Below are 26,389 nucleotides of genomic sequence, written 5' to 3' on the forward strand. Positions count from 1 at the left end.
TCATTTTAACCAACATTTCACAATACATGTTAAATGAAAGAACAAGTTAATATAAAACTGCAGGACAAAAAAATAGTGTTAACCCAAACAGAGGCTGCACCCCTAAAATGAAGTCTCATTCACAAACACTGAAAAGTAAAAAATACATAGTAGCTAAGAACAGTTCTAAGTTGCATCAAAGCTTTGTACAAGTCAAACTAAGGGGAAAAGTGCAGCCTATATCTGGACTAACAGGATAAAAAAACATTTTAAGGTAGTGCAAAAAAATCAAATCAAAACATATGGCATGTTCTGGAAAAATAGGTGACAAGACACTTTAAAATATTTATACGGTTTTCTACATCTAAAATTCATAAACAATATTTCAGAATTCAGACCCAAAAGTGTAATGCCTACCAGAAGCAAATCATTAAAGCTATGGAAAACATTTTGTTAACATATTCAAGGATGCTTCAAGCTTTCCACTTAGTGCAGTTGGAAAACATACTCTCCAGTTATTCATGTAGAATAACTGAAATGCATGTAGCAGTCTTTAAAGTTCTAAGTAAAAGTCCTACATCCTCAGTGTACTATCATATATTTTGATTTCTGCAGATCTTGACCAATCAGGATGGAATTTGTTGGTGACACTTCTGCACCAAATTTCAATTAAAACAATAACAGGATATATCAACTAGGGAAATATTATATTTCTTCTACCTTCCCAAAATTAGTGATAAAATGGCATTGACATTAATCAAAGTGATCTGGGAACTCAATCTTTCTAGTCCCTGAATCTAATGATGCTAACTAGGCATTTCTGTAACAGAAGGAAAAATTCACTAAGGTCGTAGGTACAACCTAAATCACATCACGGCAATCAACATCTATCCTATTTAAGGACCATTTTTAAATAGAATTCCAATATTTATCAAATCATCTTTAGGAATTCATTCTTTTGGCCTGTATCTCAAGCTGAACTAAGTTTAGGTTACTATCATTCAGTAGCACAGCAAAGATCTATATATTTGCTTACATTTGTTAAATAGTACTCTCTATTTTAACTTTCCATCCCTTCACTGAAACTAAGCTTCCTCAGGCCCTCCCTCCATATTAAGGAATTTCTATTCCTTTAGATTTCCCTCACTGGTTTAAAAGCTCAAGCTACTTAAACATAAATATTTAAAGCTAAATTGCACTTATGTTTACAAAAATAGGAGCTCAAAGTTTTATATTATCTAGAAAATTTGTGAACCAAAAATGCTTACCTTTGAATCAAAGGGGGATTTATTCTTGACATGTGGAGCCCAATATTTACATGCTAACTGGAAATGTAAGCAGAAAGATACACTTTTATTATATTATACAATCAGAGAATTTTTTTTCTAACTGTAAAAGACCTATAAGATAATTTGGGTCTAAAACCAAACCCATTACCTTTTTTCCAAAACCTTCTTCTATTCAACTCACTATTTTTGCTAAGGGCAGCACCATTCAACCAGTTACCATCCTCAAAACTAGTCACCTCTGATCCCTCCCTCTCTTCCTCACATCATAGATATGATTGAAAGGCTTGGGGATGGGGTTGTCTTCTGCATTAATATTGTGTATTGATTTTTGTTACTATGACGGATTTGGTTCTCTGGTATCTGAATAAATGTTTTGGTTCTGTCTTCCACATGGAAAGTCTCTTGTATTCTGCGATTCAGAACTGCACTGGCATATTCATGGCCACCATGAGTGCTGTGAATATTGCCTTGGTGCTACCTCATCTTAGGCAGTCCGTTCTGAAGCTGAATTATCCTGACTGGTGAGTGAATGAGTAAAACAATCACCTAATCTACTGTATCGAGGCAGTCCAGGACCATGTTTCACAGCCCATCCACAAGGACACCAGGGTCTACGCAACATGGACACCTTATCATCTGTGTGACATTACTCCTGCTCTGAACAAGGGATAATAAATCAGTGCTACCCTTCCTGCAGGAAAGGATATAACAAGTGACTCCTCCATTCAAAATCCTTCTAACTTCCTGAAACAAAATCACTTTTTGTTATACTCACTTACGCCCTATACGCACCATGGCATCACAGTACACAGAGTGTTGGTCCTGGAGTCAGAAAGACCCGAGCTCTAATCTGGCCTCAGACAATGACTCTCTATATGTCCCTGGGCAAGATGCTTAAAACTGTTTGCCTCAGTTTCCTCAACTGTAAAATGGGGGTCATAAAAGCAATGACTTCACAGGGTTGCTTCGAGCATCATATTGGAATAATATTTGTAAAGCATTTAGCACAGTACCTGGCACAGAGAAGGCACAATATGGAAGCTTATTCCCATTCACCCCCACCCCCACATACCCTCTTACTAGAATGTAAACTTGAGAGGAAAATGTCACATATTTGTATGCTCATGGTGCTTGTTCACTCATTCACTGGCAACACTGATAAATACTGATACATAAAAATGGAAGAAAGAAAAAGGAAGTATACTGTGCTATTTCCATGTGAAGGAGGACATGGTATTTTGCTCCTGAGCAACTCTCAAAGGTAGAAAGGACTGTTCACGCACTTGGTTGAGCGAATGTCTGTTACCTAAGACAGTGAACTAAATCTCTCATGACCCCAAAATAAAGGTCCTCTACAATCTGGCTCAAACCTACCTTTCCAGCATCATTCATGTTATTCACTGTAATATATTCTGTCCTCCAACCAAACCAGATTATTCAACATCCTGAATATATTCTGAATATTTTCATAACTGTACCAATGGATCACACATTACCCATGCTTGGAATGCCCTTTCCCCTATCCCTACCTGTTGAAATCCTATACATTCTTTAGGTTTGCCCCTACCTCTGCAGCCCAAACCAATCTCCCTCCTTTGAATTCATACACATAGAACATAGCATACCATATTTGCAAAGCTCTTTACAAACTGCCTTAGCATCATGCACATAGTAGGTGCTTGCTACTCCTCTTATAGAGAATCATATTCTGCTAGGCAATCCAGACTCCACAAGGATATGTCCTGAACCACCACAGCTAGAACTGGCACCAAGAAGGGCTGCCTTCCCCCATCCACCAGTCACCCAAACCTCATCCTTAGTGCCAATGCTCCTTCCTTTTTTCTTCCTTGCCAGATGTTTATCCCCCATTCTGATCACTACCAAAGGTAATCCAAAATCCCCAATTCTTCCTTAATCTTAAACTCACTCTCCCCATCCCAATTTCCAAAGGTGTTATAAAAGAACCGATTGGGCTTCTCACCCTACATGGAAGACCTACTCTGAAGACTCTTGAGCTTTTCCATATGCACTGCCACTGACCCTCCTACATGTGCTGTCTTCCAAATAGATAATGAACTACTTCAGAGTAAGACTGGCTTCTTTTTTCTCTTTGCATCCCAGTAATTAGCACAATGTTGGTCACATATTAAGTATTTAATGAATGACTTTTAATTCCAGTGAGAAAACGACCCTATGTTCTGGGCCGCGTATCCGCACCTGCTACTTCATCACTTGCCTGTTGCCACAAGACTTTGAGGTATAATAGTAAAATGGTATGGGTAATGTCATGGAGCAGGCAATCGCATGGTGGCCTGAAGAAGCCATACAAGGACACCCTCAAGGTCTCTCTCAAGAACTTTGTATTTGATTGTGCGACATGGAGACACTGGCACAGGACCACTCAGCATGGTGTGCCCACATCAGAAAGGGTGCTGTGCTCCATGAACAAAGCAGAATGGAAACAGCATAAAGGAAACATGGGATGTGCAAATTTGGAGTAACCATCCCAAATGTTCACACAGACTATCTGTGCCCAATCTGCGGTACAGCATTCCGAGCTTGTACTGGTCTGATCGGCCACAGCTGTATACCCTGAAACTTCACTTTATCATGGTGATGTCATTTTGGTTCTATTTGAGAATGAAAGACAACAACCAACCAACCATTTAATGAATGATTTTTAATTCACTTATTCATTTCACGTGTATATACAAATATGAGGACCTGTGATGAAGAACTCTTCGTATAAGAACCTGCTCCAGCATCTACTAAGTTGATCACTTAGGGAACTTCTTTTGGCACACAGTAGCCTTGCCCGGAGCCACAAAGCTAATAAAGGTCAGAGTCAAAATTTTTATATGTAAAAATCTCATCTTGGACACTTACTATGAACCCGTGAGCAAGTCATTTAATCTCAGTTTCAATGTTCTCATCTGAAAAGATTTATAATGATACCTATATCTAGCTCAGAGTGGTTATGAAGATCAAATAAAAATGTGAAGTGCTTTCTAAACGCTAAAAGCCCATTAAAAACCAATGGGTAAAAGCCAGCTATGTATATATCTTATCACTGTCTCCCTGAGAAGATCATAAATTTTTTAAGGAGACTAGTATCTTATACCTCTTCTGAAACCCCTCAGAGAGCCTTAGGATATGCTAGCCTATAAATATGGACTATTCCGGATTTGAATACTATACCTTGTACGTAATTTTATACTTTTCAAAACACTATCATGAAAATTAATTATTTGTTCTTCACAAAAGACCAGAAACTGAGGACAGACAGGAGACAGTGAGGAAAAGAAGAGTTAAGTAATCTGTGTAAGGTCCAGATCTCCTGATTCTTGGTCCATCACACTTCCTCACACTTTGTTAACATCCTCTACTTATATAAAATCACCAGCAATGTAACAGCCAAGTCTGCGCGCAAGAATAAGCAATAGTCCGTACCCGTAGTCCCTCACATTTAAAAAGAGGAGAGGGGAATACATTTTATCAGCAGCTCTCTGGGCTTCAGTTTCCTCATCTGTAAAATAAAGAGTCTGGACTCCACTGCCAGTAACTAAGGAGGCTTCAAAAGACGGCCAAGGTACTACCCTTACTCTTAAAAATGTATAATCTCGTGAAAGAGACAATTACTCAGGTTCATACACGAGGTTCTAAAGTTTACAAAGGCCCTTCCAGCCCCGAATGCGCGCTCCTCCGAGGTACTTTATCAGGAGTGACCAAGGGTTTGCACCGATCCATCCACGCACCGATCCATCCACGCACCCGTCACAAGGGGCGCACTCAGCAAAGCCTTTTTAACGAGTCAGTCCTCTTTCCCGGCTCGCGGGCGTCGGAAGGCGCGGTGTCCGCCGGCGCCGGGCACGGAGCTCGCTGGCCGCCGAAGGACGGCGCGGGACCCACGACCACGAACGGGTTCAAGCGATGCTCCCGAAGGCCTCCCGGACGCCCGCTAATCCCACATTTACTCGGGTACGCGGGCTCTCCTCCGGGCACACATCCCGGCTCCCGGGTCCCAGCCCCGTAAACGCTCGCTCCGGGTGGGCTGGCCTCCTCCTCCCTCCGCACCCGGAGCCGTCCTCCACAAGGCAGCTCTGCCCCTCCCCTCCCCGGCCCCACGCAGGCCCGCGGGGTCTCTGCCCCTCCCCTCCCCGGCCCCACGCAGGCCCGCGGGGTCTCTGCCCCTCCCCTCCCCGGCCCCACGCAGGCCCGCGGGGTCTCTGCCCCTCCCCTCCCCGGCCCCACGCAGGCCCGCAGGGTCTCTGCCCCTCCCCTCCCCGGCCCCACGAAGGCCCGCCCCCGGCCCCACGCAGGCCCGCCCCCGGCACCACGCACGCCCGAGGGGTCTTTGGCCCCGCCGCGCTCACCTGGGTCACGAACTCGGCGTTGATCTGAGACACCGTGGGGGCCAGGATCTTCTTGGGCGGCGCGGGGGTCGCCATGGTCGGTCGGCCCTCGGTCCAACCCTGGGAGCAGCTGGAAGCAAGGCCAGACCGCGGGCTACCCTGGCGCTCTCCCTCTCTCCACACACACACACACACGGCCAAAGGACTGCCAGCCGGTCCTCCGGCACTTCCGGGATCCAGTCCGGAGCGGAAGTCGTCACCTTCGGGGGCAGACAGAGAGAGAGAAGAGAGCCTAGGGCTTATGTTTCCCGCGGAGGAACAGAGGGACCGGAAGTGGGCATAGAAACGCTGTGGGCTAGAGAAGCGAGAAAATGAAGCGATCGCCATCCACGGCGCCCCCTAACGGCCGACTGAGAGAAAGCACGGAGAGCCGTTCGGGCGCTGGCCGCGGGAAGGGTGGTGCTGAGATGCACACAGGCCACGAGGGAGCAAGGCATGGAGTCCGCCCAGCCATCCGCCCCACCCCGTCCCAGTTGCCCCATCTCTAGCGATGGGTGACCCACCTTCCCCGAGTCCCTAGGAGCCCAACGGGGTTATCAAGAAGACTGAGTCAGGATCCCGATAGGGAGACAGAGATGCGATATGAAGGGTTTGTAGACTTTTTACAGTATTTGAATAAAGCATTTTAACTAATTGCGAAAATCCTGAGTGCAGTCACTCCCTTATTTATAGAATTTTGTAGAATATAGAATTATCATTATATGATATAGAATCTTATAGATTTGATTATAGATTTATGTATTTTATTATAGATTTAGCTTTGAAAAGGACTTTTTCAGGTATTTTAAAAGGTAATTTAATCCATTTCCCACCATTTACAGATGAGGAAATTGCAACTGAAGTGGTTTGTCCAAAGTAAATCTGGCAAGGCAGAAGTCTGAACCTGGGTTATCCTAGTCCAGTAGTTATAAGGTCATAAATTTAGTGCTAGAAGGGACCTTAGAGATCATTTCAATCTTCATTTAATAGTGGAGGATACTTACACCTAAAGAGGTTAGGTGACTTATCAATGGTCACACAGGTAGTAAGTGGCAGAATCAGGATTTGAACTCAGATCAAGTACACAAGCAATCCATTCATGGGTTGGGGCCCTCTTTAGATGAGACAGATGTACCTGGCTATCAACTCCCTTCAATTTTGCAGTGGAAGGATTGGTCAAGAGGACTTGATATGGTCTTTTCCACCTGGGCTAAAGGTGTTCTTGTGTAAATGTATTTTCTAATAGACCCAGTCTCCAAATTCCAGCTGCAAAGTGGACTGATCTGAGGCTGGATCCCTAGGAAATGAATGAGAAACAAGATGTCTAAGGTCTCAGCGATTTTGAGTGAGCCCCCAGCAGTATATCAGATGGGAAAATTTGGTGATGATAGAGTCACCATGGGGCAAAAGGAGGGGTCTCAGGAGCCTAGTGGTAATCTCAAAGGTGGAAAGGGAAAACTTTCCAAAAGGATGTTGTCCTAAGGTTCAGAAGGACAAAGGGAAAAGTTCTGGACCAAGGCAAACTCAAATCATTCATAAATTTGGCAAACTGGGCCTTAATAATCCCATATTGTAATCATACATGGCTAGAACACATACATCTTCCCCCACCAATATTGGCAGGCCAAACTAAGCAGTCTGTCAGAGCCCCAGAGATTCAAGGAGTGCAAGTATTCCATCACCGCATGACACTGAGAGTTGGGGAGAACTAGGTGGCTATTTGATCCATGTCAGAGCCCACAGTTTTTGTTCTGTGTGCATCCCTCTTGTTCAAGCCTGTCCCAGATGGGCCAGGACATGGTCTCTCAGACCAAAGCAATTTCTGCCATGGTCATTGTTAATTTAGGGGTAAGCCCCTCAGATTCAGAGGAAGAAAGGCCTATGAGGATTGGGGGTTACAGAGAAGCATGCTTGGTATGCAGGTCAGCAAAAACATTACCCTGGGCATGGGGAGAGTCCTTGGAGAGTGTCCTTAAGTGACCTTAATAATGGCCATTGCTGCTGTCAACAAAAGGGAATGAAGCAATCTCTAGACTTGCATCCCCATTCTTAATGGGGGTGCCAGAGAAAGTCAAGAATGCTCAATATTTCCACAATATCGTGAAGTCATGTGCGACCCCAAAGGGATATACGTTTTCTGTGTAAATATTCACCAGTTTTCTTTTTGCTAATTCACGGGCTCAGGTCAATACTTCAAGTTCAGCCTGTTGAGCTGAAGAAGCTGAGAGGAGAAGTCCTGCCTCAACAACTTCTTCAGTGATGGTGATGGCATACTTGGCCATCAGGTTGCCAGAATCATTTTCAAGGTAGGAACCAGGAATAGGAGTTGGTGTACCAAGAATAATTTGGGTTTTCTAGCTTACTTTCCTCTCATGGGGTTAAAACAGAGTCAACAATTTTAATACAATTATGATCCTCAGTGTAGTTGGACTCCCTGCCTTCTGTGTCAAGGAGACAGATGACTGGGTTAAGAGTCTTACACTGGGAGATGGGACATCTGATTTGGATAGAAGGGAGGCCTCTAGTCCTGCAAGGTAGCTGGTGGAGAAATTCCAGGTGTGATGAGACTTTAGAAGAGTCTCAATTGCATAAGGAATATGCAAGGTTAAAGGTGAATCTAAAGTCACCTCTTCCACTAAGACCAAAATTCAGAGGTCACAACAACAGCTCAAAGGCACAGTGGGAGGCCCGTGGCAACTGAATCAAGGACGTTTATATAGTCAAAAATTGTCCCCATGTTTCTGACACAAAACACCAAGGTTATTCCCTTCTTTTTCCACTAGGAAAAGGTGAGGAAGGAGTAGTTAGGGTAGTTGATAGTCAGAAGACATGAGAGGTCTACTTTGAGACTGACAAATGCAGCCTTGGAGACTGTGTCCCAGGAGAGCAGTTCAGGAGCAGAGTCCTTAAGGAAGTCTGTCATAAAGATGACAAAAAAAGAAAAATAACAAATATTGTTTAGGTCATGGGAAAACAGGCACATTAATGCTCTCTTAATGAACCTACAAACAGATACAACCATTCTGGAAAGTACTTTAGAATTAGGATCAGAAATATACTAAATTACCACATAGTCCTTTGACCTAGCTACATCATAGGTAGACTAATACCCAAAAGAGATCAAGGAAAAGGTACTTTATACAAAACTATTTTTTTTAAATACATACAAATAAGTATATTTACAGCATCTCTTATAAAAAACTAGAAACTAAAGGGGTACCTATCAATTAGTGAATGGTTGAACAAATCGAGTAATTTGTTCTATGATTGTGATGGAATATTACTGGGCTCTAAGAAATGAGGGAAAAATTATTTCAAAGATAGAAAGACATGTATGAACTGATGCAGTGATGTAAGCAAAACCAGAATATATTATAAAAATTAATAATTTTGAAGACATTTATAAACTGACGAAGAGTGAAATAAGCAGAGAAATAGAACAATTTATTTATACAGTAATAACAGCATTGTAAAGCCAAAAACTTTCAAAAGCTGTAAAAGCTATGATATATGTAATGACCATCTGTGATGCCAGAGGATTAACTGAAGCAGGCTGGCAGAGATATGATCAATTTAGGGTACAAAATAAGACATTTTTTAAAATTTGTTTTTCTTGATTATGCATATTTATTACAAGGAACTTTCTTTTCTTTTTTTTTCCTTCCAGTGGGCTGGGGTGTGGGAGGGAGAGAAAACAGATTTCTATTAATTAAATAAAACTTTACTTAAAGAGACACATACACATGGAGAGAGAGAGAGAGAGAGAGAGAGAGAGAGAGAGAGAGAGAGAGAGAGAGAGAGAGAGAGAGAGAGAGAGAGAATGTGCATTCCAGCCATAGATTCTTCCAGTTCTCAGAAGCTTGGGAGGGTGATGGTCTTCTTCAGAGAAAGTTGTGTGACTATGCTGGATTAGGCTCCATTTTGTCTGACTAAGCAGGGAACAAAGAGTTGGCACAGGGGAAAGAGTCAAGGAGGTAAAAGGCACTAGTGACAGTGAGTAAACCAGGGACTAGACAGACTGTTGGAGTATGACATAGAAGTAGCAGGTATACTGTGGTAAGACATGTGGGGCAGGTTGGAGCCCATCTTGGCTTTTCATTCTTAATGGGACCAGTCTACTAAAGTTCTCAGATCTTCTTTTCCAGACAAACTACAATCTAACCATGCCTCTTTCCATTTTATGATGCTGATTTTTTAAAAAACAAGTATAAAACTCTATATTTATCCCCCTTCTGTTTTATTCGAGGCCCAATATTCACTGTCAATAACTTTTAGAACTTCAAGTCTGTCATCCAGCATATTAACTATCTTTCCTAATTTTGTGTTATCTGCATATCTGATATGCCTACACTTAAGTCATTGATAAAAATGTTAATACAGAACCAGACTGTAAGACTGGAATCATCCTGCAAAGTCAGCATCAAAGCATCAATGAATATGCTTTGAATTAGGCTATTCAACTAGTTCCAAATCCCAAATGTACTATCATCTGGCCCACAAAAATAGCACAAGAGACTTTGTCAAATGTTTTATTAAAATTAGTAAATAGGGTCCAGTAGTCTAATAATTAGGATCTAATAGTCTAATAACCACATTTTAAAAAGGATATACAATTAGCCTGTGATCTGTTTTTGGTGAAGTCATGCCTTGGTTATCACTGCTTCTTTTTCTAGATGCTTACAAACTATAACTTTAATACTACTTCTAGAACAGGCCTGCACAACCTATGGCTATGAGCCACTTACAGCCTGTATGCTACTTGGAGCAAGCCAAAGGATTTCCAGCAGACTGGGAAAAATATAGAGGAAAACATACTCTGAACATAGAGGAAATCTTTTGGTGTGCCACAGGTTGTGCAAGCCTGTGCTGTCCCCAGTATTAAGCTCACAGACCTATAGTTTGTAGACCCTATTCTTCCTTTTCTAATTGAAAAACAAGACATTATCTGCCCTTTCCCAATTCTTTCTCCTATTCTCATCTTTTGAAGGTGACTGACAATAACCTTACCTTGTGATTCTTTTCTGTATTTTCTTAACAAATGCTCCTGAGTTTCTATCCAACAAATTGGAGGTTTTAACCTTATTCTTTCAGTATCTTGGAGGTACCAGTGTACTATTCGAATTGTCCATCTTATGCATGTGTGTTTAGTAGCAACATCTTTACCCTTCCTTCTATGCAGGATAGGCTAGCTTTTCCTTGAAAGGCATCGAGACATTCCTCAAGACTTGGTTGGCTTAGGAGACTAAGGGCTCATATATCATTTCCTAAATGTTTGAGTACAAAGCAACCACAAGGATCTAGAGGGGCTTTGAGATGCATGGCTGGTGGAACACCATGGCAGCTTCATTCAGCCTGATTCACCAAAAGGGTTCTCAAGTGTATCCTTGTTGAATGTACTTTGCCAACACTAGCTCAGTGTTTGGGAGGCTCCAAAGAAAAGTATGGGAGAGAAGAGTTATTAGACTGACTACCAAACTAAAGGTCTACAGAGCTGGTGTGCTGACCTCATTGTTGTATGTCTGTGAAACATGGACAGATTACCAGTGCTATGCCAGGAAATTGAATCACTTCCATTTGAACTGTCTTAGGAAGATTCTGAGGATCACCTGGCAGGATAAAGTATCAGACACCAAGATCCTTGCTCAAACTAAACTGCCAAGCATTCAAACTGTGCTTCAGAGAGCGCAACTCCAATGGGCTGGCCACACTGTTCAAATGCAAAATGTACATTTGCCAAAAAGACTGTTTTATGGAGAACTTGCATGGGGCAGGCAATCACATGGTAGTCAGAAGAAGCAATACAAGGACACTATCAAGGTCTCTCTCAAGAACTTTGGATTTGATTGTGCAACATGGGAGATGCTGGCACAGGACTGCTCAGTATGGTGTGCCCACATCAGAAAAGGTACTGTGCTCTATGAGCAAAGCAGAATTGAAAAGTAGGATGCACAAATTTGGAGTAACCACCCCAAATGTTCACACGGACTATCTGTGCCCAATCTGTGGTAGAGAATTCTGAGCTCATATTGGTCTGATCAGCCAGTCAGACACACTGAAACTTCACTTTATCATGGTGATGTCATTTTGGTCCTCTTTGAGAAGGTTGGACGACAACAACCAACCAACTTTTACTGCTATGGTTAAGTAAATTACCTTTTGTTAATTCTTAAGGAATTCTATGTGTTCCCAAATCAAACCTAAATTACCAGGAGTGATTTGAGTCAGGGCTAGCCCAACACAACATGCAATGTCACTCTCTGTGACTGGTTTGTCTCCATACTTATCCTCTATTATATCTCTAATCATACTTGTATATGCAAGATGCCCTTGGTAACACAATGTAGCACATAAAGCCACTGTGAATCTTCTTATTGCCCTCATTTTTAAATCAACAACATGCTAAGTGTGAAGATTAGCTAAGGAAAATAAATAGAAACCCCAGTGAAATATTACTAAAAACATTGCAGTTTGGATTTTACTAATTAAAATGTTGCAATTCAAATGCCACACACTACTCCCAACTTCATTCATCTAGTGTAGGCAGGCTATGACCTGAGGGTCATACAAAAGTTGGCCCATAGGCTTTAGTTTGTGGATCCTGATTTAGTCTAGTTACTAGATAATGCGGAGATGAAAAGTAGGGGTGGTGATGAATATGACACAATCCCTACTCTTATTTATAATCTTTTTTATAATAGAGAATAGATATGTTTAAGACAGTAATTGTAAAACCACACAATCTGGCAACAATGGATTAGAGATGGGAGAACTTATAGGCTGAGAAAACAGGTTATTGCTCTGTACAAGTAATGAGAATTTGAACTAGTGTGGATCATAGTGGCAGTGGACTAGAAAGGAAGCTTTCATGATATACTGCAGAACAGAAAAGGTGGGAAAGAGTGGGTAAACAAACTCTAGATAGGGAGAAACGAAGTTTAGATGAAAGAGTGCCTGCCCTCTTGGAGTTTAAATCTTCCAGGAGGAAACAACATATGCACAGATAATTCTAACATAGGATAGGCTGGCACAAAGCCTAGGAGTTTTGTTGTTGGCTACGTATACATAATAAAGGCAACAATTTGGAGTGAAGAATTGAGGTGAAAGTTCATGCCTCCAAATGTAGCATCCCATTTAGATAAGATATCTAAGGGTAAGGAGAATCACAGGGCATCAGACACAAATAGACCTTTTGGATTTGTTGGAAGGCAGTCCTTGAAATCATTTCAAAGGAATTCAAGCTGGAAATTGGAGGCACCTAGGTGGCATGATGGATATGGTACCTGGCCTGGAGTCAGGAAGACCTGAGTTCAACTGTAGCCTCAGATCTTATCAGCTGTGTGACCCTGGGCAAGTCACTTAACACGATTTACCTCAGTTTCCTCATTGGTAAAATGAGCTGGAGAAGGAAATGGCAAACCATTCCCATATCTTTGCCAAGAAAGCCCCAAATGGGGTCACAAAGAGTTGGACACAACCGAATAACAAGACACCGGCGATTAGGAAGTAATGAGCAATTACAAGACTCTTTAAACCTAAGTCAGACAGAGGGACAGAGACTTGGATTCTTCATGCAGGACGTAGATTCAATGAACAGACTTTTGAGTGCCAAGGACTTGCTGAATCCTAACATAGGCTCACAGGTCTACAGCAAGAAGGGACTACTTCTTTTTACTGATGACCAATTGGAGACCTTGAGGGCTGAAGTGCTTTGCCCAAGGACTCACAAAAAGTCACCGGAAGCAATGGGCTTCAAACTCAGGTCCTGGGATTGCAGTTAAACATTCTTTCTACTGCTCCATATGGTTTACAATGTAATGGGATAGGAGACAGCTGATGGGTGTTCAGGAAGTGACAGCAGAAGCATGCAGCTTGTGTCAATGGCAATAAGATGAGCTGACCCAGACTGGGTATTTTGTAAAACAGAAAGGAAACGGTGGCAGTCATGAGGCACACTGCTCGGTCTGCACAACTGGACAGAAATCTTCTTAGTGAAACATTGGTGCTTCAGGGTAGCCATAACAACCTTATCATTGATTATACTCTCTGCCCCTGAATATGGTGGTCCTGGGGCTTCCAAGGTGGGGAACTTTGCTTAGGGCAGATTAAACCCACATCTTACCATATATGTACTCAACACGAGGGAGAATAGGGATGGAGAGAGGGAAGGGGCTATAAAGTGTTATATTCCATAGAGAATTCAAGGCCCAAGGTAGAGAAGAAGCTAATGTTTTGGGACTGGAAGCTACTGTTGACCTTCTAGGGAGTAATCTTCTCAGAAACCAATACATTTGTACAATTTTCCATAATTTGGAGAAATTGTCAATATAAGAACTTCCTCATTTTTTTTTTTTTTTACTTTTCTTCAGTTTAACTAGTTTTACAGAAAACAATTCGACAAGCTCTACCAAACTTCCATGTAACAGATGTGACTGGCAATCTATTAATACATAACAACTAAAAAAAAAAAGATCCAGTACTCCTAAAAGAGTTTTATGAAGTTTATTCTTCTCAGAAACAAAAAACAGTTGATTCTAGCATGCAGCAGTCCATTGGTTATTTTGACATCTAATGCTTAATCTTATTAAAATAAGATTTATGTAGTGTATATTCACATTTCTAAAATCTCCACATAAAGTGTACAACACAAATAGATGATCTGTTACAGGTACTTCAAAGCTCTACTTTGACAACTTTTTAGATTTTTGCAACTCAAAAAATAGGCAGAAAATTTATTTAAATAACATTTATAGATAAGTAAAGAGCTTTACTCCTTTAAAAAAAATTATATAAGCCTGTTCTGATTCTATGTAGTTTGGGAGTGGGACAAATTTCATCCAAACCAAATTCAATCAATAATCTATACAAAAGCAAATAAAAACTATGATTCTTTATTAAAAGGTCTAAAGAAAATTCATCACCTTCCTTTAAATTCATCCAGACAAAATTAAATACCATCATGCTTTGTGTAGTAGTGTATGTGTGTAACCTTTAAAGTTCTGTGTAAAACGAATTTTAACAACTGAAATCATTTTTCCTGTATCAGCAGAATTCAAGATTTAAAGGAAATATTCAATTTTTTTTAAAGCATATAATGTGTCCCCGTTACTTGGGTGTTTTTATTGGAGTAATTGTATAAAAGCCAAATTTCTATTTGTGTGTGTGTGTGTGTGTGTGTGTGTGTGTGTGTGTGTGTAAACATTGAGCCAAAAACTAGGGATGCTCTCAAAATAGGGTACAAAACATTTCATTCTTTCTTAATCTGAATTCCCTTTCAGAAATGAGCCCCTTAAAAAAAAAAAAAAAAGAAATGAAGCTCTTAAAGTGTTTAAGTGTCCTATAGGTACTCACCTGGTGTTTTAATTCCATCGTATGAATATGCTGGTTCTTTCCCTTTAAGAATATCACTGATTTTAACTGAGTCCAACAAAGTACACAGCAACTTCTCGGTAATTCCTTAATCCAAAGAAATTGCCTGAGGCACAGAGAGGTTAAATAATTTGCCTGGGGCCACACAGCTAGTAGTAGCAGGCCTAGAATTTGATCCCAGGTCTTCCTAATTCCAAGCCCAGCTCTCTGTCCCCTAGTCCATGCTACCTCTAAACTTTACCTTTATTTACCAGAAATCATTATTTCAAATAGGATTAAATCCTTAAATCCAAAAAAAATCTTGCATTCACCATGCTGCCTTTACAGCTTCATATTAATATAGTTTTCCAAATCATGAGTTTTTTTTGTCAAGTGATGACCACCTTCTTATGATGAGCATCTTATTAACAGGAATAATCTCCAAATACATAGGATTATAGATGTAGACTTATAAGAGACCTTAGATTATCTAGTCCAACCCGGGTTCATTTTCCAGGTGGGCAAGATGATAACCGGAAATATTAAATAACTTACCCACATTCAGCCACAAAACTGCCTTCCCTCAACTCCAAATCAAATTTGCTGTCAAATATATCCGGATACTGCATAACTGTCTAAGAAAGGATAGAACCAAAGCATTATCTAACATAAGAATTCTGCAAGAGGTATTAGATGGAGGACGAAATAACAAGCATTAGATGCAGTCACTGATAGCGGCTGGCACCACTATGTGAAAAGCAGAGCGGACAGTTTTATGAAAAGGAACTCAGATATGAGGGAGACAGGGCTCACTGACAGGTGTACAGATCTACAACTAAGTACTGTTGGGAGACCTAGCGAGTAGTTACCATAAAGTGAGCTGACGAGTTTTATTCTGTTTCTAAAATGAAAATCTGGTCACCACTGTCAGAAAGCTTAAGGAAGCTGTAGAATATTTCATGATCTGGTCACTGAACTTGGCCACTTTACCACTTTTCAAATATATTTTAAAAGTATAACCTTTGCCTAGATCAGGGATTCTTAACTTTTGGTCTGCACTTTCTTAATATTTTGGTAACTGTAATTCAATGTAATTGGTTTATGATTCTATGTATTTTGTTTTATGCATTTAAAAATATTCTGACAACAGGTTTCATAAGATTGCCAATGGGGTCCATGACACAAGAAAAGTTAAGAACCCTTGGCCTTAGACCAAAGCAAGTGATGGAAAAAGTTTGCCTCTATCTCCTGAGAAGAAAGGTAATATTATTATAGGCAATTCAATTCAATAAACATTTCATGTTTCCTCTTTGTGAAGAAACCTAGGGTTCAAAGAGGTCAAATATGCAACCAGAACGTTGCTGTAAGAATTTTTCATTAATTTTTACTTCCATTAATTGCTTTTTTTAAACGCAACCAGAGAATTCTGCCATGAAAACTGAGCAGTAAATGGACAACAATGGTCAAAGACCTGATTTTCAGCCCAGGCCCACTGTACCACTATACACATACCTGTGTCACCACGGGCAAAATCACTTGATTTGTCAGCATCAATTTCCTTATCTCAAAACAGGAGGTAATGCCTGCACAACCTACCTCAATATAGTGTCGTGAGAATCAAATACATGCTCCATCTAAAGCACTTTGTAACCATATAGCACTATATAAATCTCAGTTATACTTCCAGGTCATATGGAATACAAAGGGACCACAGTCAAGACTGCTTATTACTTCCACATGGGAACCACCTTCTGCCTCTTGGATTTGTGTGTACATGTAAAGAGATGGCACACTGTAAGGAATAATCCCACTAAAATGAATATCATATTGTGATTTTCAATAATACTTTTAATATAACCACCACATATATTTGCAACATTAAAATAAAACACTGGACACTCAAGTATCATTTTTTTAAATGGGTGGATACAATATATTTACTATTTTCTCATCCTATGACCTTACCATGCATGACAAGCAATTGCATATTAATTCACTCAATTTCAGTTCCATTCAATTCAACAAACACTTGAGGCCTAGTATATGCAAGGCACTATGCTAGGTGCTGAAAGGCATGCATACAAAGATGAATAAAACATAGTCCCTGCCTTTCAGCTAATACAGACCCACTGATAATCACATATTTCAAAAGCAATAGACTTTAAAAAGAAAATCTCCAGGGATACTGCCAGCGGTCTGCCTAGCACCAATTGTGTTGGCAAGTCTGTCAGTCACATAACCAAATTTAAGACAACCATATTTTCCTAGGGTCGTTCTTTGAAATGAGTAAGCTGGTGCCTCTTCCAGTGGGGTGCCTGTCTAAAGGTTTTGCCACACACTGAACATTCAAATGGCTTCTGTCCTGCATGTATTAAATAGTGTCTTTCGAGTTTGGATGGAGACCTGAAACTTTTAAAACAAACACTACACTGGTAAAGCAGGCCTTCATTCTTCTCAGCACTTCCTGAATAGCCACGGTAACGGCTGTAACGCCTCTGCTCTGTCTCCAACAGTTTCTTAGATAGATAGGGCTGCATGTTTCTACCATGGGTGACAAGAATGAAATCCCCTGCTTCTGTACTAACTTTGAATTCTGACACTTCATTTGAGTCAGTCATCTTATATTCTTGAGCATCAGAAGCCTCAGAATAAACCACCAACTGAGAACTGTCTCCTTGTTGAGTGAAAAGTTTGTTTAAATTTTCAAATTCTACCTGGTAAATAGGTCTTTTAAAAGGGATCTTTTCAATGTGAGTGAGCTTATGCCTTTTTAAGTGAGCTGACTGTCTGAAAGACTTCCCACAAACATTACAGCCAAAAGGTCTCTGTCCAGTGTGAATTAGATAGTGTCTTTGAAGTTTGGATATAGAAGGGAAAACCTTCTCACATTTGTCACATGGACACATTTTATGTCTTGTATGCAGCTCGTCAGTGGGAGCTGAAAGCGCATGTTGAAGCGCTTCAGGATCATCAAAGAATTCCTCACCAGATGGACTATAAATCATTATGTCATTATTCACGGAATCTTCTACATTTAAAATTCCTTCACTATTAATAGTACCTTTCAAATTGATTTCTGCACTAGGGCTCTGCAGTTGCTTTTGCCAGGAAAATGGCAAATGTCTTTTCTTTTTACTACTACTAACTTTCTTATACGACCCAAATTTGCCATGAGGACTCTTAAAAGTTTTGGGTGAGGTATTCTGATCCGAGCTTTGCTCCCCAAGAAGATCACGATTTTTTAAGAATCTAGCTTTAAACTTCTTTTTGTCAGACCGAAAGGCATCTAACGTCTTATCCCCACCTCGCCTTAGCTTAGTCAAAACTTTACCTTTAACGTTAGTTTTGTAGTTGCGTTTTCTTTTGATGCCGTTTGTATTTTTAGCACCTCCTGCCTGCAAACATTTGTGAACACTGAGAATCTGCTCTGATTCAAAGCACTGCTCACATTCTGGACACTGAAAAGGGACAATATAAATAGAGTCCACCTCAGGAGCATCTTCCTCGGGTTCCTGTGTGTCACCATTTTCAAAACCATCCTGCCTTAAATTTAATTTAATTGGTGCTGAGTGTGGTTCTGGATTCTTTTTCTTGAATGAAATAGTCTGAAAATTCTTTTTTCTGGTATGAATTTGTTTATGCTTTAGAAGTTTGCTCTGAATCTTAAATCCCTTTTGACAAAAACAACATTGAAAAGGTCTCTCTTCTGTATGTGTTAGCTGATGGATTTTCAAATGAGTTGACTGTCTAAATGACTTACTGCAAAGAGAACATTTAAAAGGTTTCTGGCCAGTGTGAATAAGTAAATGCCTTTCCAGCTTTGAGCGGGATGGAAACATCTTGCTGCAGGTATCACATGCATGGATTTTCTTCCTTCTCCTTGCAGTGCCATACACATGATCTGACTTGGAGGATGGGTGTAATACCCACCTTTCTTCTGTCGAAAAAGAACGGAATACCCCATAACTTGGTTTCTCTTGCTTGGACTCCACCAATCTTTTGACTTGCTTTACATCATTCTGGTAGTTTTCGTTGTGGAGCTGCTGATGTTTCAAGAAGGTTATTAGATTTTTAAAGTGTCGCTGACAAATACTACATTTAAATGGCAGCTTGTGAGTTAGCTGATGTCTTTCCAGATGAACTAGCTGCCTAAAAGTTTTATGACACACATGGCACTCAAATGGCTTTTGACCAGTGTGAATAAGATAATGTCTGGCTAATTTTGATGGTGTTTCAAAGTGCTTGAAGCAAATATTACAAATATATGGCCTCTTCCTAGGTAACTTGTTAGACACCACACACTGTTGAACCTTTACCATTTTAAAACTTCAGTCACAAAATTTTTCAGTGAATTCCACTGAGATCCATTGCTTTCTTAAACTCCATAGGTTGCTAAAAGTTAAAAGAAAAAAAGTATTATTTCAAGGACTTTTTGGTCATACTAAAAAGATGAATGGGATCACAGGTTAAAAATACTATGCTGAAAGAAAAACCTGAGGTTTTTCTGTATTTAAAAATAAAATACCAATTCTAGAAAACAAGAATCATAGATGTATCCTTTGAAATAATATTTTGATTTTGGACATCCTAAGAAGTAAGTTTTTTAAAAGAAAACACTTTATAACTCTACTAAATCCCTTAGGAATGTCACATTTCTCTAGAAAAGATCGGCCACAGCCATGGTACTGAATGAAGTAACTAAGTTGGATTTGTTTCTCTCATTAAATTAATATAATTTCTAATTTAAGTTTTTATAAAAATTTTAACTTAAATAACATTTTTGGAGACAGGAAAGTAATATTACCACTATAAAAATATGCTTACACAAAATATGTTGCAGCCATTAGGCATGACCTGCCTGGTGAGAAAGGCAGCTCTTCTGAAACAAATTCTTTGATGAGCTATTAGCACATTCTTTTTGACATTCAACAATTTCTGTATATGGAAGAACACCACAGGCAGTAAGAGGTACCATGGAAGATTCACAGCACTAAGTCATATTTTTGATTCTGGCTCTCCCTCTTAGTAGCCAAGTGACCTTGCACAAGTCATTTCAACTTCGAGGCCTCAGTTTCCTCCTATGTGAAACAGGGAAAATAGCACCTGCCCTGCTTACTTCACAAGGTTATGTTATAATCAAATGGAACAACATGGGAAAGTTATTTGAAAACTGTAAATTGATACATAAATACAAGATACAAAAATGCAAGACATATACAGTAGGCTCAGTGATGGCAGGGACCATGTGTTCTTAACCCCTAATATAGAATCTTGAACATAATGGGCACTTAGCAAATAATTAATGAATGAATAACTTATCAGAGAAGCTAACTAGTAATTAAACTGATTGGTTAGAGTTGTAATTTCTTTTATTTCTCTGTAGTGGGAGTGACTGAGAAGGAAGATGGAAAAGCAAAGGACCTGGATAATTAGCTCCAGAGGGGCCTAAAGTTGACTATACACTAAAGTCAGTCAATAATAAACAGGTGGCATGGTGAGTACAGTACTGGACTTGAAGTGAGGTAGACTTTAGTTCTAACTCTACCTCAGACACTCACTAGCAGTATGACCCAGAGGGAACTGCCTTGTATATCTAGGTCTCAGTCTCCTCATTCATAAAAATGGGGTTAGTAATAGCACTTATCTCAGGATTGTTATGAGAATCAAATGAGACAATATAATTAAGCACTCGGCAAGCCTTAAAGCAGCATGTAAATGTTAACTATTGTGATTATTATTTTGGATGGCATCTCACTCGGATGTCCTACACTCTCGCAGTTTTCCCTGTGACTCCACAATCAATTTTATTCTGTCCCCACAACTGCAAAAAAAAGTTTTCCACTCACCCTATGTTCACCTCTCCTTGGGAGGAAGGAATCAGAGAAGTTGCTGCTGCTCTGGCCCTCCTTTTCAATTACTGCCAGAGGAGAAAGAAGTCTAATCATGGTGCAGCTAGGTGGGCCTGGAGTCAGAAAGACACATGCTGCTGGGTTCCAATCTGGCTTCAGATACTTACTAGTTGTGTGACCCTGGTCAAGTTACTTAACCCTGTTTGCCTCAGTTTCTTAATCTGTAAAATGAGTGGGAAAAGGAAATGGCAAACCCGTCTAGTATCTTTGCCAAGAAAATCCCAAATAGGGTCACGGACATGACTGAAAACTTATTGAACTGAAGGAGGTCAGAAATGTAGTTATGCTTTGTTAGCAGCCATTTGAAACATGAGCCTTTGTCTTTTCTAAGTTCATGTCTTTCACCTAGAATTACTTAACAAAAATTCCCTTCCCATCATACCCAGCAATTTTTTATCCAGCATTTTCTTCAAGAATTCCAGAAATAGGGAAACCACCACCTCATGAGATAGCCATTTCCATCTGCGCATAGTAGCTCTGTCTGGAAATATTAAGTCTAAATTTTCCTCTCTGAAACTTCCACTTCTTCCTCTTACTTCTGCCCTGTGCATTCAAGCAAAACCAATCTAATCCCTCTGCTATGTGATAGCCCTTCAAATACTTGAAAAGAGCTACAATGTCCATTGTAAGTGTTCTCTTCTCCAGGCCAATTCCTTCCAATGATACTCATATGAAATGAAATTCAGGTCCTTCACCATGCTAGCTGCCCTCCTCTGCAAAGTCTCTAGCTTGTCAATGTCTTTCCTGAAATGCAAACTGAACAAGAACACAAGACTACAGATAGTCTGACCAGGGCAGATGCCAAGTGGACCATCACCTCTGAAAGACCAGACATTAGACCTAAGATTACATTTGCCTCCTTGGCTTTCGTATCATACTGCTGAATCACACAGCCTCTAGATCTCTTTAAGACAAACTGCTACCTAATCCCCGACTTGTACTTGTAATATTGATTTTTTGAACTCCAAAGCATAAGAATTTATATTTATCCCTAACAAATTTAATCTGGTTTGATTGGGTCTATTATTTTAGCCTGTCAAGATCTTGTTAACTACTCCCTCTTCCCCTCCAGCTTTGGATTATCTGCAAATACGATTAGAATGCAATTTTTGCTTTGATTCAAGACACTGGTAAAAACATCAGACAGCACAGGACCAAGACATCCTTCCGAGATGACACTGAACCATTAATGACCTACTATCTTTTGGTTCTAGCCATTCAACACAAAATGACTCATATCCATTTTGGTTCTCCTCAGTTACCTACATTAGAAATAACATAAGAGCTATTTGCAGTTTATCAACAGAGCAAGTATATTTATATAATTTCCCAAGAAATTCTGATCTAGAGCGAGGGAGAAAAATGGAGAAAAATAAATGTGGCAGCTTTATTCAAAATGACCAAGTAGCCTATTAAGCTGAAATGACTAGAATCCTAATGAAGGCCAGAGCATGTCACAGCTGACCTGCATTCTTCCTGATGATCTATCCTATCCTATAAACTGAAACAAAATGCTTAAGAACAGAAAGAAACAAAAAGAAACAAAAACAATTCAGTGACTAGAGGAGGAGCAACATAATACATCACACAAATCCTTTAATATTAAAGCAATTAACTACCTGTTGTTATTTTTGATATATCTAGAAACTACAGGTTTTCTCCTTAAGTTTAAAATCTTATGTAAACTTCCAAAATTCCCACCGTGAACACTGAGCATGGGATACAAGTGATCGAGAGAGGACTAGGGTGTAAGAACGGCGAACAGCTGCCCAGGGCGGGGAGGCATGCGGTGAAACGCACACTGTAAGATCAAGGAACAATTTTAACTTAAATGGATATGAAGAAAAAGTGATAAATACACATACTTTTACTATTATAAAATTATATGCTCCATGTTACAAGGGTATTTGTTTTGTAACAAACTGCCCAGGTTATAGCCAAGGCCCTAATTTTCCAGTGAGGACAAATAGTTTATAGACCTTGTCTCTGAGTGTACAAGTACCATGATCTGGCTCTGGTGATCAAAAGTTTTTAAAAATGTGAATCCAATGGTTTGCAAAGTTGCTTGACTTCAGCGTCCTTTCTGTGAAATCTTTTTGCAATGGTCAGTGCCTGAGTTGCACCATCAGAACCCAGAAGTTGGAAATCTACAACATTCATGCCAAAGATGTCACACATGCTCTGGTTTTTTCATGGTGTAGCAATGGTACCTGGCCCTATACATCTAAGAACTCTCATTGGTTGAACCCCAGAAGGTTTGCACACTGACTTTCTTAGGATCTCAGACTGAGAACTCAAAGGGGGCTCAGAAGCCACCTGGTCCACAACCCTTTGTAAGTCCCACTTTTCAGAAGTGAGCTGGTAAACCCCTAACAATCCCACTCCTCACCCTCTTCATTTCAAGAGTCACCAATCATCTGAGCTCCAGGCCCTCACTCCACAATTCAAAACAAAAATTATTTCTTCATCAGCCCTAAGAAAGGTTGGATTATGTCTTAATTAGATTTAGTTTCTCCTTCAACATAAATTACAACTCTGCAAAAAGGTGCTTTAAAAAAAAGCACTCTGAATGAATGGATGAGGACTCAGGATAACCCCTTTTCATATTTCCAGTGAGAACCAGGAGACAATCTCAGTTGATGGCCTATAGTCCTCCTGAATGTCAAAGAGGCTGGGTTTGATATATCAGTTTTGTAATGCTGTTGTAAGGCTGTTCACCTTTCAGATGAAACTTAATTTCCTTCTTGTATATACCAGAAAATGCTGCAACATGTGATCAGCTTTTCTGGAGAGAATAGTTCTTAAAAGAAGAAATTTTGCAGTTCTTCCTATTCTAAATGAAAAATCAGAGATATCATATTTTATCAAGTCAAGTCCAGCCAGAAAATTACACAGAAAATTTCACATTTATGGGATAGCAAAACTGTCCTTTACGTCCTGACAATTTAGGGATGTATCTAGCATGGCAAAAATTTATAAGAATTTTGGACATGGAAATGATTGGTCTGGCCCCCTCACTTCACATAATGAGAACCAAGACCCCAGAGAGATAAGTGGTATAAGTTCACAGAAGCAGTTTAATAGCATAGCCAAAACTGAAAAACAAGGTCTCCTCCCAATCAGAACAATTTTTCACATCAAATGACCCGGACCACTTTGATTCTTCTTTGTTAAATTATTCTTGGCTTTTAACATCTACAAATTTATCTAAACACTTCTTGATTCTCCTGAAGAACACCAAAGCTGTCTTTAGATAACCTGTTAACTTCTCAAACTCCTTGATTTATATGTGTTCCTACAGCACTGGTCTTGGCAGTCAAAAACCCTGAGTTCACAGTAATGTGGACCATCTACTATTGGATGTATGAAATCAGGTCAGTCACTTAACCTCTCTGAGTCTAGATTTTTTTATCTGTAAAACAGGGCGAAAGGAATATGTATTTATTAAGTGCCTACAATGTGCCAGGTTAACAAAGGTTAAATGACTTCTCCAAGGTCACAGAGCTAGTAAATATGTGGCTGGGTTTGAACTCAGGTCTTCCAGACTCTAGTAGGCCCAGCTTCTCCTAAGGGATAATTCTTGCATTTAAAACACTACATAAGTGTGGAGAAGGACTTGAAATCAAATCAAAAAACAAATAATTTAGACTCAAGTAATTTTTGGACACCTAGAGCAATTTCTAGTGGCATTTTCCTTAGCTAGATGCAAATACATAACACAGTGGAAAGAGTCTGAGCAACTGGGATTCAAATCTCATGTCAAGCACTTACAGCTGTGTGACTCTGGGCAAGTCACTTAACCTTTGTCTGCCTCAATTTCTTGACCTGTAAAATTCGGAGAACTGACAATACCTCCTAGTTACCTTTGCCCCCTACACCTATTATCTCCCTGGGTTGCTGTGAAAATAAAACTGAGAAACTGAAAAATGCTTTTCAAACCTTAAAGCACTTCAAAAATTTTAGTTATTATTAATATGTTAATATCTCAACTCCACCCTTTCCTCCTTGGCCTTGTCACACACACAGTTACAATGTTACCTAACTCGTGGTCTGGTGCATTTCCTTTTCTAGGTAGGTACCCGCTTTATCCTCCTACATCTACGTCCCAGAGTGGTTATGAAGACAAAATGAGACATTTGTAAAGTGCTTTTCCAACCTTAATGAGCTTGATGGATGCTAGCCATGATTATTTATTATTATCATCCTCGCGACTCCGCCCACCCGTCCCTGCCTTTCCTCCTTGGCCTTGCCACACACACAGTTACAATGTTACCTAACTCGTGGTCTGGTGCCTTTCCTCCTTGGCCTTGCCACACAAACAGTTACAATGTTACCTAAATCGTGGTCTGGTGCATTTCCCTCCGATCCCTACGGAGGCTGGAGAAAGGGGTCAAGCTGTCAAGCTGGGGAAGGGAGAAAGCTGCTGCGGGGTGGGGGCCTGAGACACCGCCCCCGCCCCGTGCCGGTGGAGAACGTCACGCACACACACTCACGCACGCGCTCGGGGCAGGGACGCGGACGGGGACGAGGAGGGGGCGGGGGCACTAAAAGCATCAGGGGAGGGGGGGAAGGGAAGGAGTCCTGCCTCACCCCCCCCCCATCCCCGCCCCCGCCCGGGGCGGGTCCCTCTCCCGGTGGCCAGACGGGCAGGGGCCTCCCCACGCGTGCCGAGCTTGCCCCGCCCCACCGACTCTGCCCACTACCCCACGCACCTGGAGTCGGGACAGCGAGGAGCTGAGGAAAAGGAGAGCGACAAGCCCCACAGGAGCAGCGGCTGAGGCTGCGGCGGCGACGGCGGCGGCAACGAGGCTCAGTGCGCAGCCGCAACTCCGCGGGAGAGCCACCCGGACAAGGTTCCGGGCAGAAACACGCTCCGGCTTTTTCTCCATCGGGTTCCGAGCTCATTAGTGGTGCCTAGAAAAGGGTGTAGGCCTCAGCCTCTGCCCACGCCCCCGACCCACACGATGGGACAGGCAGGTGTCACCATTCCTACTCTCCAGACTGTAAAAGGTGGGGAGGAGGGCGGAATCTGACTCCCTCAGGCCTAGGCCGGCGGAAAACCACCTAACCGGAAGTAGGCCGCCTCAGCCCCTCTGGACCGGAAGGCTCTGTGGAGGGGTCCGGGATGAAACCTGTTGTTGTTAATATTCCGTTCCAGAGCTTGGACGCTCCGCTCTTAAAGCCAAAATTTGAATACTAGCATGTATATGGCACTTTAAAGTTCGAAAAGCGTTTTAGATGCTTTAGATTTTATTTGAGGTGCTATCGATGTGATTAATAAAACACTAATAAATTGCGATGCGATACATCAATAGAACCTTTTTCATCCCCACCTCCCCCCCAATTTAAATAAAATTTCCTCCTTTCTCAGTGTAATGCAGAGAGAAGGCTGCGTCGTCCCCATTTTACAGAATAAGGGACTGAGGGACAGAGAGAAGTGACCCAGAAAGGTTCCCAGAGCAAGGCCTCTGGATTC

General features: G+C 40.9%; 2 protein-coding genes across 3 annotated transcripts in view; both read right to left on the reverse strand.

The window, feature by feature from the left end:
• The window catches only part of AQR (aquarius intron-binding spliceosomal factor), a 127,952-nt gene extending 102,134 nt beyond the window's left edge, over positions 1-25,818 (reverse strand). The window contains exons 1-3 of the mRNA XM_072622850.1: positions 25,626-25,818; positions 5,642-5,880; positions 1,248-1,304 (exon numbers count right to left, since the gene is read on the reverse strand). Of these exons, the coding sequence (XP_072478951.1) occupies positions 1,248-1,304; positions 5,642-5,880; positions 25,626-25,818 (489 nt within the window). The remainder of the gene's footprint in view (positions 1-1,247; positions 1,305-5,641; positions 5,881-25,625) is intronic.
• On the reverse strand, positions 16,832-25,753 carry ZNF770 (zinc finger protein 770). Of its 2 annotated transcripts, none has more exons than XM_072622851.1 (2): positions 25,626-25,753; positions 16,832-19,396 (listed from the first exon to the last, which is right to left on the reverse strand). In XM_072622851.1, the coding sequence occupies exon 2, from the start codon at positions 19,321-19,323 to the stop codon at positions 17,269-17,271; it is 2,055 nt and encodes a 684-aa protein (XP_072478952.1). In that variant the 5' UTR covers positions 19,324-19,396; positions 25,626-25,753; the 3' UTR covers positions 16,832-17,268. The 2 variants fall into 2 exon arrangements, with proteins under 2 accessions (XP_072478952.1, XP_072478953.1); XM_072622852.1 differs by lacking the exon at positions 25,626-25,753 and adding an exon at positions 20,851-21,074.
• Positions 25,819-26,389: the final 571 nt, after the last annotated feature.

The sequence above is a fragment of the Notamacropus eugenii genome, chromosome 7, assembly GCF_028372415.1.
Source record: "Notamacropus eugenii isolate mMacEug1 chromosome 7, mMacEug1.pri_v2, whole genome shotgun sequence".
In the NCBI taxonomy this organism is placed as follows: Eukaryota; Metazoa; Chordata; class Mammalia; order Diprotodontia; family Macropodidae; genus Notamacropus; species Notamacropus eugenii.